At 35.3% G+C, this 20766-nt stretch overlaps 1 protein-coding gene across 24 annotated transcripts in view; it reads left to right on the plus strand.

Annotated features, from left to right (window-relative positions):
* The window catches only part of NRCAM (neuronal cell adhesion molecule), a 142813-nt gene that overhangs the window by 75070 nt on the left and 46977 nt on the right, over nucleotides 1-20766 (plus strand). For 17 of the 24 annotated variants that reach the window (XM_085569423.1, XM_085569425.1, XM_085569427.1 and 14 more), the window contains 10 exons: nucleotides 2562-2750; nucleotides 4958-4975; nucleotides 6971-7076; nucleotides 9899-10095; nucleotides 11009-11131; nucleotides 11504-11674; nucleotides 12110-12166; nucleotides 14148-14259; nucleotides 16829-17013; nucleotides 18496-18627. In XM_085569423.1, coding sequence (XP_085425549.1) covers nucleotides 2660-2750; nucleotides 4958-4975; nucleotides 6971-7076; nucleotides 9899-10095; nucleotides 11009-11131; nucleotides 11504-11674; nucleotides 12110-12166; nucleotides 14148-14259; nucleotides 16829-17013; nucleotides 18496-18627 — 1192 coding nt within the window. In that variant the 5' untranslated portion in view covers nucleotides 2562-2659. Of the gene's footprint in view, nucleotides 1-2561; nucleotides 2751-4957; nucleotides 4976-6970; nucleotides 7077-9898; nucleotides 10096-11008; nucleotides 11132-11503; nucleotides 11675-12109; nucleotides 12167-14147; nucleotides 14260-16828; nucleotides 17014-18495; nucleotides 18628-20766 lie in introns of those variants that run through there. The other 7 variants (XM_077783466.2, XM_077783470.2, XM_021545284.3 and 4 more) reach the window with 3 other exon arrangements.

Below are 20766 nucleotides of genomic sequence, written 5' to 3' on the forward strand. Positions count from 1 at the left end.
GATCAGCCAGTTGTGCTGACATACCTAAAATCATTTTCAGTAATATTTTATCACAAACCCTTAGCCTTAGGGTGCATTGGCTCTCTGAGTTTGAATTCCCATATTATATCCAAACATCCCAGGAGCAGATTCAATAGGTATCCTACTGGAACTTTGCAGTAGCAGAGGTAGACAATATGAGACAGTTTCTCAAGAGTATTACTTTCCCAATCATTTTAATTGCCCCTGCCTGATTCAACAGTGCTTGTGTATTCATTTGTACTTGTTCAAAGCAATTGCAATTTAATTTTACAATACTCTCAAATCACTGCAATACTCATTTTACATGTCGAAAGAACAAGACAATAAAGTGGATAATCAGGTTTTCAGGGTTTTGTAAGGAGAACTGAAAAATTGCATGGAGAAGAAACAATAGAAGTAAAGGTTCACTTGCATAATACTTCAAGTATCCTGTAAATCCCAGGTCACTGCACAGAGAGGGCACCTTGATAATTGTGGTGATACTGTAATGAGGAGACATAAAGATTAGGAGAGCAGTGGGTGAGAACCTAGTTTAACTGGAGAAGAGCAGACAGCTGCAGTTACTGTAATAAAATCAGCTTTTCTGGAGAGCACTTCATTGCAGGAAACATTGCTGGAGTGTTCTCAGGCACTCTTGACCAAAGCTCTACTCCTTCCCCTTGCTCACTGCAGCAGGAGTATAGTAAACTGTATGTGCCAAAATAGGATGGAGAAAACACTTCTCACCTTTCCCAGCTCAACCCCCAGCAATTTAGGGTGCTCATTTAAAATGTAGGAAAGTTCAGTTTGTTTTCTAGGAAAGTCTGAGTATTTTTCATGTTTTCCTGCTACATGTCTGTATCCCTTTCTGAGTATTTTGTAGGTTAGCATGACACCTTGTCTGCTTGTGCAGCTCCAGTTTGTGTAAATAATTATGCAAAGGGCAGAACTATAGTGTCCTCTCTACTGATGAGTTTTTTTGTAAATTTTCTAGTCTGCTATGATAAATAATTAGTTGTTACATTATGGTGTGCAGTCCTAGATATAGTTTGGTGTGTCGATAAGCAACTTGCTCTCTTCCATGATGCCCCAGTCAGCAGTTCCCAGCAACTCCAAGTAGTACATGTCTAGAATTTTAACCTACTGGAATATTCGTATTTTGAAACAAAAATCAGTTTTACAGATAGTGACAGTAAGAATCAGGGAGTATGATGAGTAGTAGAGCTTATGAGGTTATGATGAGAAGTAGAGCTCCATGCCTCAGTTCTAGTTTCTAATTCCAGTCTGTGCTCAGAGGACTGTACAAAGAGAAAAATAATTTACAGAAGCAATTAAGAGGAATAATTTCTTCTGTAATGTGAAAATTGAGGGAAATTCTTACCACAGACTGGTTTAAGTAACTTCAGCAAGCACAAACTCTTAATTTAACATTCTTAAAGCAGCTGCTTCTTTGCAACTTTAACTCCTTGTGGACTGGATAGCTTTGTGTTTCATATCTGTAGCCAGAGTTGAGCAAGTGTTCTCTTCAATATGAATTAATGCTGATCATTGTGAACTTTCTGATCCATCTGGGAAGTAGTTTCTTGGTGGATGTTCATTTATTGAGAATGCATGGTGCAAGCACCGTTTGTATTTCTAGGGCTGCATAGATCTTTGTAGGTCACTGGTGATGCTGATGAGGCTTGCAGGCAGCTAGTTTTCACTCCTCCAATATTCTTCTCAGCTGGAGCTTGGTCTTGAATGCAGAAAATAAGGAGGGAACCAGAATCATTCTGCATGGCTAATGTGATCTCTCATGCTTGGCTGAGGGGGGAAATCTAGCACATTTCAAAGAGCAGATTTCCCTTAAGTTTCTTTTCTGACAGTTCGCCACATATGAAAGGAGGAGAAAAGTGTTTGAGAATATGCTGACAATTACATTTTGGTTTCAGGCTAGAAATGACAAAGTATTTTGATGTTATATATTTTGAGAGAAATCAGATACCCAGAAATAGGAGCCTAGGTATGAAGTCTTGTGTATTCAGTCGACAGCTGTCTTATTAGAAAGAGCTCCAAAGTGGGGAAAAGTTGGGGTACCTAACTCAAAGCTGCAGAAAGATTCCACAGTTTACTTAGCAAATTCATGGCTTGGCATGTTTTCATTGGAGCAGATGCCTACAATGCCTCTTTCCAAGGATGGTGCAGGGTGCTTGAAGGAGAGACTAGGTGGGCATTCAGAGCTTTTATCTTCTAAATCTATTTCAGAGGACTGTTATCTTTAGTATATACTCTTTTTTTTAACTAGATGGTTTGACTGATGCTTTATCCTTCTTAGGAGAGGCACTTGTATTTCTGTTCAATAAGGTTATAGGAGTTCTTCACTAGCTTCTTTAGGAAAGTGTTATGATCTAGGTGACCTAAGAATTTGTGAATTTCTTGGGTTTCAGTAGAATACATGGTGTAACTCTTATCTTTAGATATAGTATTTAGACTGCTTGTATTTCATAATATTATTAAGATGCATGTGATCATTTAACTCTCCACTTTATCTGCATATCGTTATTTTGTTTTTTATTTATCAGGTTTCTTGTCTATATGTACATATCTACTGCAAGCTATCTAGTCTTACGAAGTTGAACTACATTCTTCAAGTGTGATTTACTCAGTACAGCCTAAAATCATGATGAAAAAGATGAGCATACCTACAAGCAAAGCTTCCCTGGTCCTCTTTCTGTGCCAAATTATTTCTGCACTGGATGTACCTCTTGACTGTAAGTATTAACCTGATTAATAAGTGCAGAATAATAGAAGATTAATTAAATAATTTCTGTAGAAAGCTGAAGATAACTCCCACATGGAGCTAAAAATAGAATGTGTTCGGTCACTTCAGTCAGTGAAGTGAATACTTCCACTGACTTACTGAAGATTTTCAAAACCTGTGCATATAAAATGAGTTACATTGTTCAGTTGAGGAGGCTTAACACAGGATTCTCACAGAATCGTACTTACACTTCAGTGATACACATTGTTTGATTCAACTGAAGAAGGCCAGAAAAGTCCTGATAAATGCTAATTATTTGTGAAATTAAGATCATATTGATAATTCTCTAAAAATCCCAGGACAGTTCCTAGTGGCCGTAAACAATCATCCTTGCCTTCAGAGAAGAGTTCCCAGGAGCTGATGTGAGAGCTAGTAAAAAAATTCAAATACCTAAAATTCAGACACTCAAAGCATCTTATTTTTTGATGCAAAAGGGTAAGTAAGGCTGTTTGATTTCTTAAGCAGTGCCTGAAAACAGTTAAGAACTTTTACTAAAAAACATGTTAGAAATGTGCTGAGCAGGGAACTCCAGCATTAACACATGAGGCAATATCTGGAGGAGGGGAAATCCCAAGACCGAAAGTTTTTGTCTAATATATAACTCTGTTAGTGGGGAATCTTGAAGGTAGCAGTCCATGCTGAGAAGGAAGCAATTGTAGCTTCTGCATTTTACATTCTCAATAGCTAATTTTCTTAACCTACTCATGTTTCAAATTGCTGTTTTCTTTCTAAGATAAACATGATCACTTTTTTCAGAATTCAGTGAACCATGTTGCACCTCTCACTGATGATTCATTTGTCAAACTAATTTCCAGGGAAGAGAACATTAGGGCTGGTGTTTAATTGATGGATTAATACATCAGTAAATTTGCCTGTGATTCTAATCTGCATGGTTTTCTTTACCCCTGTGGTTTTGATATCTTCCTACCTTCTAGAAATGCATGTTTTTCTTTAATAATCATTGACATACATTGCAAGTGCTTTGGTGATTTTTTTTTTACCCATGCATTTTACAAGCCTATGGAACCAATGACCTGTATTTCTGTAACAAAACCAATATATCTGAATCACATCCAACTTGCTGCGTGTTAAAGGCTTTGAAAGTTTGATGAATAAATGAATGTGTTAGTTTCAAAACTTAGTTTTTCTCTTTAAACATCTTTACAGGCCATAGTGTTTTAAATCTATCGTGTAGTTTAGCAACTAATATAAATTCTGCACCTCTTTAATATCGCTATCTTAAGAGCAAGACAATGGGTTAATATATAATGATTTATAAGCTTATATATATGCTTATATATAGTATATAAGCTTTCATAAATAATGATGAAAATTGTCTCTGGGAGAGCACCACAAAGGAAGGACTTAGGTTTTTTGTGGGTCTGAGTACCCACATAGAGAATACCCTGGTGGTGAGAACATATTTGATTATTTGAATATTTAGGTTTCATCCATGTTAGAAATTCATATTCAGAGCAAGTTCACTAGTTCCTAGTCAGTGTCTCCTGAAAGCAGACCAGGAATGACTGAAAATGTAGGGACTCAGGGACATTTGGCCTATTGATGAAGAGACGTGTTTGTGCAAAATGCTAGAATTAAGCAATAAAGATCTGAGAGCTAAGATGAATTTTATTTCTTTATTTATTTTTCAAACCAAAAAGGCTTGCAAGTCTGTTGAGTAGAATTAGGTGCTTTTGTCTTTACAAGAGTAATTTTAGCCTGAAGCATTCTCTTTGTTCTTCCATGTGATCATATGGGTGGATTGATTTTGACTGCAGCATGAGTGTAGTGCACTCCATTAATTCTGATTTGTTGTTGTCTCCTCAGTATTAGTGTTTTATGTCCTTGCAAGGGCAAAATCACATAGCATGGTTGCCTTTAAAAAGTCAACACTTCAGGAAAGTTTCTCATGCCAAGAGCTTTAAGATAAATGTAGTAATATCTGACACAATGGAAATTGTGGTTGGAAATCCAGGCATTGCTGCATGGATTGCAGTGCTGAATGTTTTAAAAGTTTTCTTTTTAATGGTGACCAATATACTTGTCAGAGATACTTACCTTCCCTCTCAAAATTGCTAATTTTCTCTTCACTAACAAATGTTTCTCTTTAATCTCCATTTGTCCATTCAACTGCTGATTCTGATGTGGGAATAAAAGCAAAACTTCTAGAAGAATGTAAGTTACTCTTCACTAAAAATAGGCTGTGTGCTGCTGAAAATTAATACAGATTGTGTTGCAAATTTAATTTGCAGTCAAAAAATGTGTGATTCTGACATCTTGTTGATAATTTGGTTTGCTGTATCTAGATGTTTTGTGCATGCAGTGTTCAGAATATACTCCTGTACATAAAATAACATTATGATATTCTGCATAAATTAATGGTGTGGTTTTTGATGGTGTGCTATTTGGACATTAAAATCTTCACTCAATATCAGCATGTGAAGTGTTTTGTTACTACTTTCAGGAGTAAATATATTTGATAAAAAATTTATTGGAATATATTTGTACCAATTTGCATATCTTATGTGGACATATTTTTATATCCACAGTGGATTTAGCTCTTTAAGTAGAATTCATATTTTATGGGTTCTAGCTTAGCTTTAGTTTTATGGTTAATTTAATCAGTTTTAAGTGCAGTCCATAACACAGGAGTGGAGATTTCAGGTCTTTGATGTGCATCAGATGGAATATCCTATAGGTTGGGCAGTGTTTGTGTCATATCCTTTTTCAGAGTATATTTGCTTTTCCCGAGGAAGCATTTGACATTCTCTGAACCTGAGAAATGCCTCTGAGAGGGAAAAGGACGGCCTTCAAGTACTCCTAAGGAAATACACACGAAGGCTTCATGTAAAAATGTTGCCTTCTTCTTTCAAGGATTCTCCCCTGTGCAGTGAGGAGCAGAACCCAGTTCTCCATGGCTTGTTCTGTTCTGCTTGGCTGCTGTGTTTTGTTATGATTCCATGATCTGATTTCTTTTCCTCACTGTTTCTTCCAGGTGGGGTTATACAGACAGGTACCTCTGTCTGTGCAAAGGAGTACTTAATATGCAACGGTATCCTTAAGGAAGATTTAAATAAAAATCCCAGTTGTAGAATTTTAACTGTCTAGAGTGATGCATGAGAACACAGCTAACTCTAATAATTGAAATATTTTGTTCCAGTGGCTAGAAATTACCCCAAAGCACAAGCAAAGTTTATTGCTGGACAGGGGATTTACAGCACTGAGACAGGGATGTTCATGGGCATGTTATTAAACAGCTTTATTTAGGTGACACTAAACTATAAATATATGCATAATGTTGAGGAAGACACCTTTGTCACTATCTTAATGTCACAAACAGCGTTTTTTAATGCAAAAATGGACATAATAATGGTAATAGGTTATAAATTACTTATCATAGGTAGACACCAACTGCTTTGTCAGATCAATCAATTTTGTTCTGTGCTACTTGTTTTATAGTACTTGAAAAAATCACAAATGTTAAATTGTTGATTCTCCTGGGACAGTTCACAAGATTATATTTTTAATGGGTTTCTTAAGGGGAATCAGTGCTTAACTTTTCCTACATGTTTACTTTATTTAGAAACTAGATACTATTTTTGTAATTTCTAACAGTATCTTTTGCTTATAACATACATTTTACTCCTGAAAAGTAGTTCTTATAAGCATGCTTTGTAGATTAATGCAGTATGTTAAGCAAAAGAAATGTGTGGAAAGGTTTCACCCACAGAGAATTTGAAAATATACAAAATGTTTAGAAGCATAAAGCAATGTATATTTTTCCATCTGTATAAAAAAAAACATTTTGTGGAGCTTTATGTCTTGCAACTCTTGATTTTAGATTTGTTGGACTTAGAATTTGAGTGTCCTTTCGTTTTGTGAAAATCTGTTGAAATCTGAGGTATAGAAATTATATTTTCATTAAACTTTTTAGCCAAGATCTTAATCCACTGTAAATCAGGAGAGCTCAGTTGGAAGTTAGTATAGCTATACTAATTTACAAGGGTAGAGAGTTTCAGCCTCCTGATACAAAGGATACTTTAAACACACTCTTCTGTCAATGATTTGGTTACTAACTGCAATTCTTCTTTCTCTGCTTACAAAAGTGTCTTGGTGATACTTTGAAAATATTGTTGAAATCATCTCTCTTTGTTGTATTTCATAATGAAGTGTCACAACCTCCTACGATAACTCAGCAATCTCCAAAAGATTACATTGTTGACCCTCGAGAGAATATTGTAATACAGTGTGAAGCCAAAGGAAAGCCACCTCCTAGGTTAGTATCATTTTTTTTTTTTTTGCTTTTATTGGCCTAAGAGTATAGAAGAACTAGGAGAACATACTGTAATTTTTGTAAATAAACAAGATCAAGATTGTATGTATGAATGTGATCGCACATCCATACTTCTGTAAATTACACAGCTACCAGATAGTATCACAGTTTTGCCTCTTATCACACTTGACATTTAAATGATTTTACAGTCATCAAGAAATTGTAGCATTTGTTTTCTTCTCAAAACTCTAACAGTAAAATAATGCTTGATTATTGCAAGAGCAGATAGGTAAATGCCCATGGAACACACTAGGAGGCATGCTGTACTATGAGCTGGATAATGGACCAGGTTCAGGCATAGTCTTTAAGAAGAATGGACATTGAATAAAGTCAGAATAATGTCAACACATTCAAATGTAATGTTTTTTACATAATTCCATTTTATGAGGCTGATCTTGAAATAAAATTTGTTAGAAGTTATGTAGTCTGTATCAGTCTTATTGATCAGCAGTTCTGTGTATTTAGTATCCTTAAGTTTTGGTTTGGGCAGAAATAGATCAGATTCCTGTTTATTGTCCATTTTAAGATTACCTTTCAGCATCTTGAAATCTTTGACAGTTACTCATTTCAAGTTACTGAGTACCTGCACGAGAAACATCAATAGCACTGGAAACATCAATGATACACTCTGGGGTTATTAGTAACTGCTGCTGATTGCAGAGACTGTGAACACAGAAATGTGCTTCTCTCTACTCTAGCAGTGTTATGCTATATCTTACTAGCAAGATCCATCTCAAACTGCTCATTCAGACACAGACAGAACTTGTTAGATGTATTTCTTTTGAAAAAACAGCATTCCTTCTGGATTACTTCTGCTGGTTGCCTCAGTGTCATGGTCATTGTCATGCTGGGCAGCAGAATGGAGACGATGGAGATTATCTGGGATACTCTCAGCCGTTCTAGTGTTCCGTTAAGGACAGGAGTGCCACAGAGCTGCTTTGTTTACTAGCATTTTAATTTCACTGGCCCAATACCATTTTTAAGAATCTGGGTGTTTTCCTGGAGGATCAGATGATTATCTACTTTGAGACACCTGTATTGCTTCTGCTGATGTTTCTCTTGAGCACTTTTGGTTGGAATTACCTGAGAGAAAAAGAGTGCTGCCTGTGAGACTGACATACCCGAACCATGTGCCAAGGCTCTCTGTGTACATCCTCACCTTCCCCATCAAACATGGCTTTGTTTCTGTGCTACAGGAATGACAGGTTTTAAGTACAGAATTTTCTAACGAGTTTTCTAAGCTTGTACCTAGTCTTGCTTATTTTTAAAGATACGACATTTATTTAATTTGTATCAATAGTTAGTCTGGTTGGTCCTTTACTCTTGATAACCTGCAAATGCATATTGGAACTTGAACTGCTCCAGAGCTCTGAAGTCAAAGGTGGACTTTCTCAGCCCACAGTGTGAATCATGTGATATCAGTATGATAGCTTCTTATTGGTGAGAGCACCTAGCATAAAGGTTTGTGGATGTGCTGCTACCTATAGCTATAGCAGCAAATACTCTGACTCATCTCAAATCACTCATCTCAAATTCAGGGGTTTGTACCACTTTTTCCACCTCTCATTCAATCTACATAACACTTTCTTGCATCCTTAATATTGGCAACAGAAACCCCACATTCTGAAACTTCACCTGCAAAGTTTCAAGAAAGAGGTTCTCTGTTAGTTCACTATGCATGGTAGTCCTCCCAGGAACACTGCATTGTGGTGCAGCACTGCTACAGGTCCAGTTCTTCTCTCCCTTAACATAAGGTGCAAATGTCATGTCCAGTTCTGCTGCAGAAGGTCAGTACACAATTTGAGTCAGTTAGAATCTGACCTTTTCCAGTACTATTTACATTTATACTTTAGGAAGCATTCTAACCAGCGGAAAGAGTGTTTGTGCTTAAGATTGTGAAGCTGAAATGGAAAAATTACAAGAACTGCCATTGACAGCGTTTGAAGCTGTGAGTGCTCAATATTTCGTAGGTGTTGGTCAAGCTCTCTGTGACTATACTTCTGACCATAAACAGAGCATAAGTAAGAAAGTGGTTTTTATTAGTCTAAGTTGAAGACTGTGAATCTCTGCTTCTTTACAATGTATTATGAGTTCAATCAGTCTTCATTTTTAAGGATTGTTTTTCAAAACACCTCTTATTTTGAGTAGTATCAGTATAAAATTGCTAGGTCAAATAAAGTTTATCAGATGATATAATTTCTATTAGAGAATTTTATTTACATTAGAATAGTGAAAAAAGCTCAAACTCACCACAGTCTTTAATTTACTTGCATGACTTCAGAATCGCCAAACCAATTTTAAAAAATGGTCTCCTGCTGGGGCCTGAGATGGCACATTTCAGCCCTGAGCAAGTTTTTAAAGACAGGTTTATAAACCCTTTCAAGAATAGGTTTTATAATGGAAATGCTAATGCAGCTTTAGCAATATCAGTTCTTGCAGATGTTACTCCATCATTTTTAATAGAAAGGAAATAATTTCTTTTCCATGTATGATTAACCGCTGAAGTTTTTAATGGATTTTTTTTTTTTAAATAATAAACTTTGAAATAACTCCTGTTAATATGTTCAGCCAAAACTTTTATCTTAAAATATTGTCAGATTTCTTATAGTAAGAGTTCTGTATTGCTTTATTAGTTAATTTAGTTTGGGAACAAGTCTTACTTATCTGCTAATGAAAATATATATTTTTGTTAATTAGTTTTTTCTTCATACAATCTACGAAAAGTAGCTAAGAAAAAACTTTTGATTTTGTTTTTGTTGTTTTAGCTTCTCCTGGACACGCAATGGAACTCATTTTGATATAGATAAAGATGCACAGGTAACAATGAAACCAAATTCAGGGACTCTCGTCGTAAATATTATGAATGGTGGGAAAGCAGAAGCATATGAGGGAGTTTACCAGTGTACAGCAAGGAATGAACGAGGAGCAGCCATTTCCAACAATATCGTTATAAGGCCTTCTAGTAAGTAAAGCTCTTAATGTTCCTAAAGTGGGAAACACTTTGGTTTTCTTATTTGCTTACGAACATTTTGCCTTTTTGTTTTCTTGTCCTAAAACTTCAGTCATCCAAATGACCATGCTACTAGTCATACTTGCCTATTTTCTAATACTCAAGTATAGTGCTGTATTACAGGTTCTCTCAAGGACATTTTTGCAAAAATTAAATTTTAATTTTTTTTAATTTTTTGAATTTAATTGTAATTTCATTTTTTTCTTGATACACCTGGATAACCTCATAATGTTTAAAACTGAATTGTATGTATAACACTACTGCTAGAATAAAATCTATAAGACTTTAAGGATAATTTGTTGACTTGATGGCTTAATTGATGACTGCAGTTTTATTCTGTTTTTGAAGTCTGTGCTCCAACTTTTTGCAATAGTTTTAAAACATAACAGATTGGAAATAACAAGAAGATAAATGTTTCTGATTAATGGTAGATTGTTTTACAGCTTTTTATGAGCTTTATCTCAGTTTAGTTTTCAAGCTTCTCAGCTTAATATGTACTGTTCTCGCATCTTAATTAAAGAATGCTTTAATACTGCTTCAGGAATGTCCGCCCCTTTTTCTATTTTAGCACATCACCTTTTTTTCAGTATAGTTAAAAATTTGCAAGATACTGTTATCAAACCTTCAGTGAGTAGACAAAATAATTTGAATAAGTTGATTATACCTTCGATAAAGCATTGATGTACTTTTCTTCCAAGAAAACATAAAAAAGAACAAAAACGAAAATCTAGTAAACATAAAAGGATTTAACATTCTGATGGATGTAGTTCTTTGATTTCTCTGGAATACTTTGTGCATTTTCCCTTTAAATTTTTAAGTTTTTCCAATCCAAAGTTTGTGTGTGTGTGAAAATTACTTTCTATAGGATCGCCTTTGTGGACGAAAGAAAAACTAGAACCAAATCATGTTCGTGAAGGTGATTCCCTAGTACTGCACTGCAGACCTCCTGTTGGCTTACCACCACCTATCATATTTTGGATGGATAATGGTGAGTTTGGTTTTTATGCAGTTGACTTTTTGCAGTTTTTCCACATAGTAGATCAGTGGTTACCAAAACCACAGATGATGAAGTTTCCTTCTAAGTTAAAATTCAGTGAATTTCCATTTCTGTAGAACTGAGGAAACAAGCAGACATACAGCCCAAAAGCATGAAGCTAAAAGCAGCTGGAGATCTTAATGTAAGTCATAGATTAACCCACTGGGGAAGAATGTGTAGACAAGGGTTCTCATCAGGAAGCTTAGAAACATCTGTATATGTACCAAGGCACAAACAAGGGTTATTGAATGAATGTGGAGTCTGCAGATCATAATAGAGTGTGTCGATTATATTTAACATAAATGTGTTCTTGCTTTCCCTTAGCTTTCCAAAGGCTGCCTCAAAGTGAAAGAGTTTCCCAAGGTCTCAATGGTGATCTTTATTTTTCTAATGTACAACCAGAAGACACCCGGGAGGACTATATCTGCTACGCAAGATTTAATCACACGCAAACTATACAGCAGAAACAGCCCATATCTGTGAAAGTCTTTTCAAGTAGGTATTGCATCACCAAATTACATACTTGCACAGTATTTATCCGGAGTTCTCAAGTTACATGCTAAAGTTGTGTTATGCTAGGGAATTTTGTAATTTCAATTTTGAATAAGAAATTACATTACTGTATAAACTTGAAACGTAATCTCCAGTTTTCTTGATATATAATTGATTTTAAAAGCTGTCATTTTTCACTTTATAAGGCTTTGTGTTTTGAAAAAATGTTTAAGATTTGGTATATACAGTGTAAAAAATAACAGTTTTCTAATGTTTTTCCAGTGCAAGAATATGAAGTTATTATGATTATTGTAACTATTGAAACAAATTAATCAATCACTTGATTAACTCACTGTGGCCATGTCATCACCTTTTGATTCCCAGAACTTTTATTTATCCCTCTTTTATGCTTTCTTCATGATATTCTGTTTATTTCAGTGGATTCATTGAATGACACTATAGCTGCTAATTTGAGTGACACTGATATTTATGGTGGTGAGTTATACTGGTCCCCACTGATGCTCCTTGTTTTACAGTAGCATTTAGTTAACTAACTTCACCTCCATGGCTACTTAATCTTTTGCTCCTTTTTCAGTTTCTAATAAAGGTATCAATTAGTGCTGGTGATAATACATACTTTGCAAAGGGACTGCACAGTGTGATGCTTACAAATATTTAATTTTTCAATATTCTTGTGACATGCGGCTCATAGAAAATATAAACACTTCTAAAAAAAGAGTGTTTTCACACTGGTGCAGAGTTTAAAAACTACTTCTATATTGTGTTGATTTTTAAATATTTTTCCTCTAATTTGCCTAGTAGTTTGATTAAGTTCATTATCACTAGGACTATTCAATGTCATGTGCTGCATAATAAATAACAACAATTAAGAACCTAACAGATTCACTTCACATTTAATAACTTACTGAATCTGCCAGTAAATTCATAGTGGTAGAATAAGTACTATTTGTTTGGTGTTTAAGCTGATCTTTCCATTAATCTATGTTGAATGGTCTTTTTCTGTGTTCTGAATTAAATCCTCCTGAACAGATGTATATGTGTTTAGCAAGGTTGACTTTGGAGCACCCCTGATTCTAGACTCTTCACTTGATGTTGGGTGACATAGAAAGCACTTGATATTTATTCCAGTTTTTTGTCTTTTTCATGTGAAATGGGGCTCTGCACATATGAAACCATAACTTTTATTAATCTAAAATAAAACATGGGCACAGAATATTTTACTTCTCCACATAAGAATTACATGTTAATTAGAAGGGGCAAACAAGAAATAAGTACCTGAATACAAAACAATGTATTAGCTATAATTAGGGTGGAAAACACTTTTGGGTTGGCTCCCGGCTTAGAACCACCATAGGTAATTGTTCTGAGCACTCACAGTCTGGCCAAGTGAGTCTGCAGCCCTTGGCAGTGCCAGCACTGGGTAGATGAGTTGTTGCTGTGACTGTCAGCTATATTCTTGACTCTGGACTTCTCTGCCCTCCCACAACTTTGAGTTGATTGTGTATGGGTTATTAAGGAATTCACAGTACATAGTGCATTAAACCGAAATGTTGCATTTATGATAATGTATCAGTAAATATGTACCTTAACAAACTTCGAGTTTATTATGTTTCTAATCCCATTTTTTAAAAACAAAATTATTTACTGTAATGATTCAGACTCTTACAGCACTTCAGAGCCATTTAATTGTATATATTAATATTGCTACAAGAGAACATTAGAGTATTCACAGAAAACACTATAATTACAGAAAACTGAATTCCATGAAGCCATAGGAAATACCATATTCTTCAAAAGCCAACAAAGTATGTCAGAAATTAGTATTATATTTATAGCTGCGTGTTTACTGTGGTTATTGCTTATGGGCTAATCAAGGTTCTATATTGAAAGACTGGGGAGCAGTTTAAATTAAAGTTAAATATATAGTAAGAGGAAAATACCAGGATTAATTTCTGAAACAATGCTTCACATTGTCTAGAAAATATTAAAACATATTCCAAAGCAGACAGTACCTTTCACTCCCTTGGTTTATAGTTCTGATTAAAAATAACTTTGCTTTATTTTTACTTTGATGGAAGCCCAGGACTTTTCAGTAGCACTCTCTTGCACTGTGCCCCACACCAGTGGCCTTACTCCCCATTAGAGTTCTGTTGAATGAAACAGCAGCTATTTAGGATTAAGACTGCACAATTACCTATGTAAAAGTGTTGTATCAATTGTTCCTGTCTTTTAATAATAACATTTCTCTTCTATGTGTTCAAAATTGTGGCATTTAACAGATATGTCTGTCAAAAAACTAATGTGTTCAGCTTTGTAGTTGTGCTGCACAATGACTTTTAATCAAATTGCCAATGTGGAGCAAAATTTCTGTTCAAAATGTGAGAATGGATGTATGCACTTGATTGACATTAGAATAAAATTTAGAAATTAATTGTTTTACTACTTTTTGTTCCAGCAAAGCCAGTTACAGAAAGGCAGCCAGTTCTTCTAACACCAACAGGTAGCACAAGTACCAAAGTGGAACTCAGAGGAAATGTGCTTCTGTTGGAGTGCATTGCAGCAGGATTGTGAGTTACTTTTGAGATATTTTTTTTTCTAAATATAAATACAGAAACAGAGGGAAACATTTCAGAGATGCTTAAAAACATGACTGCTGTATAAGCTTATGTGTTTCAAAGAAGCAGAAGTGTAAAATGGAAAGAGCTTTTTTAAGGAACTCCACCATTTACTTGGCATCACTAGACTTTGAAACCAGCTATGAAAATGTGTGGCCTCTGCCTTCTCATATCCCCAGACCTTATTTCATGATATGGCTTATAGCATTGTTTTTAAAGGAAACAGGGAAGAAATGCTATAGACTAAACTCAAACACATAACCACAGATTTGCAGTCAGTAATAAAGCCTATGTTGTTTTCCTAAGTTTGCAGTCATTAGATTCTCAAATTATATAAAAATAGATAAGAATTTGCTGTTCTAATCCAAGAAAACAGCTTATATGTGTTAATAATTACTTAGTAGATCTGCTAGGTGGGAATTGTTAGAACAAATCTTCAGGTCCTTATATCTAATTTCTTATTGTAATTGAGCTCAATTGGTACTTGTTTCTTCAATGCAATAGAAGTTTGCTTCTGCTGGTTATTGTGCAAAAAGAAAATTACTAAGAGCAAATTTAACTTAATGAATTAGGTTGATTTTTAAATCAGTTTCATTCTCAGGAAGAAATCTGAGAATAGATTGGTTATGGAATAGAAGCAGAAAACCTTTTCAAGAGCTGTAAATATGTTTATGGTGCACAAAGGCATGTGATGCAGTGTTCTCAGCTAGCCATGAGAAATGCCAATAATTGCAAATCATGCACCACAGCACCATGCACCTGTGTTCACTTGCTTGAGCTCCAAAGGGCATGCTTAGGCACAGCTTGATCTGAGCATCAGTGCAGTATTTCTGTCTCAGCTGTGGCCTCCTCAGGTGTCTGCCCCAGCAGCACTAGCAAAACCACCCCTGGGAGTGGAAGTAGCACCAGCCCAGGTAATCTTCATCTGCAATACAGTTATATGCCTTTTGACAACCTTTGGGAACCCAGGGCAAGGGGAATATCTCCCTGTCTGCCCTGGGGTGCTCTAACTCCCAAGAAAACACTGACTTTGACCCTCATTCATAGAGAAAACTTCCAAAGCCTCAAAGTAAACTAGAAGCCACAAAAGTGTGAAATAAATTGTAGAGATTGTAAAGAATAGTGTAGTATGTTACATGGGTGAGAAATTTAAGTTTTAAGATTTTTAGTATGTTATAGATGAGTTCAAGATAGAAGATATAAGGTGTTATCTCAAGTTCCTTTCTTCTCTCTTCTTCCTCTTTCTTCTTGAGTTTAAGTAGTATCTTGTAATTGAGTAGAAAAATCTACATTGCAAGTCTTTAAAAGTCAGTTATTGAGTTAAAAAATAAAAAATTTAAGTGTCACTTCTAAATTGAGTAGTTTAGCTTTTGATTAAACTTAAAAAGATCTTACAACACAAAGCTCTTAACCATTTTTGTGCTGTTTTCACGCATGCAAAGTCTAAGCACAAACAATATGCTAAAGTTTTAATAAGATAACAATAAACAAAAACTAAAAACCAAAAAAGTCCAATGCATCTCTCGTTCCTAACACAGAACTACTCCCTACCAGGGGAGCCCCCAGAGTTGCCCAACTTGGGCCCACAAACTCACAACAACTCTGCAGTAAGAGTATTAGGTGATCCAAATTCTAGTAAAACGGCTGGATAAAACCTGTGAAAAAAATTAACTGTAATATATTATATGGCATTGTGGTTTTACCTGTCATGTAATTAAAAAAACAAATAATCAGTGAGGGAATACTTGTCTACAAAGGGCCAGATATAGATTTTATTTGAAACAACTGTTCCTAATCACTGACACCATAATTAAAAGTCATCTTTGTAGGTGTCTGTGCTGTGAAATATGTGATATTAGACTGCTAAAGGAACATTTGCTTAGAGCCATTACCATTTGAGAGAGGACATTCTATTCAGTAAGCAACAGATTGCAATTTCTTGTAATTTTTAAAGTATATCTCCACATGTTTGAATGACTTTCAACTTCAGTGGACAACATGGGGCATAGCCAAGATTTAGACTCAGTGCAGTGACAAGTAGCTATACTTGGCTCAGCACTGACATTTTTTCTTGATTTCTCACAAGAAATGTTTGTTGCTTTACAGCTCCTTTGTGAACCTTATGATGTTTATGAAGCATTAGGATATTGCTCACATAAAGGACAATTATAACTTGTCATTTTATAAAAGTTATCTTTAAAAGCACCATGAGCATCAGTTCAAAAGTATAAGCTTGTCTTCATGTATTAACCATCAGGTTTTTTAGGTTAATCAGCAGACAAATGTATTCTGTAATTATTAATCCTATGAACAGATGGCCATTGACAATGTTAGTGAGACTTGTCATTTCCTAGAAACAAATGCTGGCATATTTTTCATATTTGTTGGATGTGGTCCAGAATCTGGGTAGAGGCTCTTGAAATAATTATTTATAAAACATATATTAAGGAAATCAATGTATTGAACTCTTATATTCCTTTTCTTCAGTCCTTAAAACTGATCTGTGTTTTTACTTCTCCAGACCCACACCAGTAATCCGCTGGATCAAAGAGGGTGGGGAACTGCCAGCTAACAGAACATTTTTTGAAAACTTCAAGAAAACTCTCAAGATTATAGATGTTTCAGAAGCTGACTCTGGGAATTACAAATGTATAGCAAGAAATACATTAGGTTCAGTTCATCATGTCATTTCAGTAACTGTGAAAGGTAATACTAAAATTATCTTTAATGTAATGTTGTCAAGGGTCCAGAATGCAGTATCGAAGCAGGCTTTCTAGGATGAAGTATAGCTAAAAGGATGAATGATAATAGTTAAAAAATCACCCTGAGGAAATATTCAACTGTCTGAATTGTAAGACTGGAAGGGCTTTACTATCTATAATATCTTTTTAATCTTTTGATGTTACTTTGTAAAGCATCAGGCTAAACTAGTATTTTACTGTAACAATAGTAAGATAATGCCTTAGTTTGCACAAGTACTACTTTTATTTCAGATCCTTTGATTAGTTGTCATTAGACTGCTTATTTCTCTTGCTTCTCTATCTTCCTTATCTTTCATCATCTCATCCTCATTTTCTCAATTTTTCTTCATTCATATAGCCCAGATTATTTCTTTCCTCTATTTTACTATTGTCTTACAGTCTCATGTTTTTCTTCCTTTTTCTGTTTTACTGATATTTCTGGGTTCCTATCTTCTTCATGTTTTTTATCCAAGATGATGCCTTATAGTTCTAAAAACATTTACATCATATTTGTCTAAATAGGAACTGTAAGTATGCTGTGAATACCATGCTACAACAAACTGTAATGACAGTTAATTAGTCATTGAAATAATCAGCTGTATTGCTTACTTTGCATGCTAAACAGTCACTTGTTTTGTTGTAGATCAGCATCTTTTTATGATCGCATTTAACTTCCTTTCTAAGATCAGAAGTTTAATTTTCTGTTTGCATCTGTCCATCAATTCAAAATCTGAAAATTAATTGCAAGATGTGATAATATATGCTGTTTGTGCTTATTTATTGCAAAAAAGGATGGAGAAATAGGTGAATATCTTCTAGTTAGGCCAGTGTTTCACCCATTTTGATCTCTGTTTTCATCTGTCTCAGGTAAACATCTGGCCCCACTGCAATCAGCCATTGAATTGAGTGAGACCAAGGATTTTGTAATTTTAAAATTTCACCCTTGACATGAAATCTTATTTTTGTAATAAAGCCTAAATTCATTCTTAACAGCCTAACTACTAAGAGTGTGGATATCTCTGAAATTAATCAGAAGACCACTGTAGTGTCTGCAAATGCCATACACAGATAAATTTTGCTTGCTTTAGGAAAGGCAAATTAGATTCAAAGCAGGCAACCCTAAATAAAACAAAGATCCTCTTGTTGTTTATCTCAGAATTTTAATGCAGTGGGTGACTGGGGGCAGTTCAGTCAATGTATGATCTATCACTTAATTGGGTATCACACACACACACACACACACACACACACACATGCACACAAATGCACACACACACAAACATATATATATATATACACACATATATGTAGATATAAAGAAACAGTATAGATGTAAGTCTGTACCTACACATAACTTGTTGGAATTATCTTCTGATTACCATGCCTGTGGAAAATATGGGTACACAATTTTGGAAAATAATTGCTGTCTTTCTTTTCTTAAATCCAGCTGCTCCATACTGGATAACAGCACCCAGAAACTTGGTTTTGTCTCCTGGAGAAGATGGAACATTGATCTGCAGAGCTAATGGCAACCCAAAGCCTAGTATAAGCTGGTTGGTAAATGGTGTTCCCATAGCAAGTAAGATTCTTAATTACCTTACAGAAGCATGAGTAAGAAAATATGAGGAGTCTCAGGGTGGTTTTTGTCAAGCAGATGTGAAGAGCCTGTATTTGTGTAGTTTTTGCCTGGCAGGTAATGCTAAATCATAAAAGATGTGATAAAATACTGTGATTCATAAAAGCTGAACAACAGAATGTGCCTCAAACATGTTTGACAGAACTAAAATGTGTGATCGTGCTCCTAGTTCTTCTGTCTGACATTATGCTGGTAGTATCTTTGTGGATATTGGATGGTCCCTTTCACATGGCCATTGCTGGGATGTCATTGTTATCCCTGTCTTTCTGTGGCAATCATGTCTGCTAGGTCTCTGCTGCCCCACTGCAACTCTAATGTTGCCTAGGAATCTTAAATGTAACATAAAAAGTGCAGTCCTCACATGTGTGGTTATACAGAGCACTTTTTTGTGGATTAGGATTTGCAGTACCCTGCAGGATTTGCAGCTTAGTGTGTGTGAGCCTTCCAGGCTTCAGCTCCAAGAAGCTGCAGCAGCAAAAGCATCTGAATGTGTCAGCAGCTACCTTATAAATAGTTTGTGCCAAGTAGGTGTCAAAGAAAAGGAACCCCTAAGGCAGTGGAGCAGCTGTTTCTGTGTGCATGGGTAAGAAAAGTGCCCTGAACTGGTGATTGAGCCACTTAATCGCTGCAGTGTTAGAACTGGCAATGCTGTATGACAGACACAAGGTAGCTGCTATATATATTGTACAGCTTGCCTTGGAAAGAACTTGCTGAAGGACACTGCTGTGTGTTGTCAGCTGGGTTTGCACTGAGTATATCTTATGCTGTAAAGTCACACTTGGTTCTTCTACCTTTATCCTTCCCCTTTCTCCAAACAACAATAATAAAAAGCCAGACAGTCTCACCTGTTGGCTTGTAAGAGATAATGTACTCTAAAATACTGGTCTGTTTAAAGTATGATAGTGTCTCTTTTGTTACTTTCAGAAGTTTAGGAGTTGTTTAGGTCTGTTGACAAAATTTAATTCACCCAGTCTGGGACATTGGAGAAGGATTGTCTACAGCCAGAATCTAGGTTACAGCAAGAAGTAAACAAGAACCCTCATTAGAGATATTTGAAGTATTTGGTATACAAAAGAGAGTACACTTATTTGTAGGGGGGAAAATGCAACTCTGGGCAGCAAAATAAAAAATAAGGCTATGTATTGAAACAAATAGAAATATTTGGCAAATAACTTGTTTCAGTAATCCTAATTAAATGGAAGGTGAGATCTACAACCTGAAATTTAGAATGAGAAGTTTCCATTGTAAGTAAGTTATGTAGACTGACATTAATCACCTCGTCAAACAATAGTAAGACAGGAAAACAGGAAAATATCAGTGTAATTTTTTATAGTATATATTTATAAATAAAAATATCATAATACATTTGTTATCGTCAAAGTTTGATACCTGTTCTTCACTGTCTGTTCTAGCTTTTTGGTGGTCTCATCTTCCTTCGTTGTTTTCTGTATACTACCACTCACTTTTTGTTTATTTGATTGGAGGATATTTTTTTATCCTGCAGTTGTTGTAGTTTAACTATTATTTCAGGCCTCCTGACTAGTAAAATCCTTTTCATCTTTGCCTTGCTCTTCTTCCTTGTCAAAGTTGTCGAACAAACTGTTCAAATGACCAAGTACATTTTCCAGAAAAGCAATGATGTGTTCTGCCTTCTTTACAAGCAGAGTTTTTGGAGCCAGCTGCAGGGTGCCACAAAATTTCCTAAACACAAGGCAGCATATATTGAACTGGCCTTGAGGAGTCAGTACACAAAGTCTTGTTGAGGGTATTCAGTAAAAATTAAAAGACTTTAATTAAATTACCCACTTAAACTCAGTAGGGGAAAGAAAAAAGAAAGAACACAGGAAATAAATAAGTGGGTAGCTCAGCCTTATATTAAAGGTCACTCTCACTGCTGAGGAAAGCTGAAGTCTTATCCACATTAAATATTTAAGTGCAAGTTGATTGGATGCTCTAGTACACTGCATCTGTCAGGGCATCTATGAGAAGCATCATGATCACAGAAAGTGCAGTTCTTAAGATTCTTGTGATTTTTTATTTTTCTGAGTTATCAAAAGCTGTTCTGGAAATTACTAAGTACAG

The sequence above is a fragment of the Lonchura striata genome, chromosome 1A, assembly GCF_050655825.1.
Source record: "Lonchura striata isolate lonStrDom1 chromosome 1A, ASM5065582v1, whole genome shotgun sequence".
Taxonomy (NCBI): domain Eukaryota; kingdom Metazoa; phylum Chordata; class Aves; order Passeriformes; family Estrildidae; genus Lonchura; species Lonchura striata.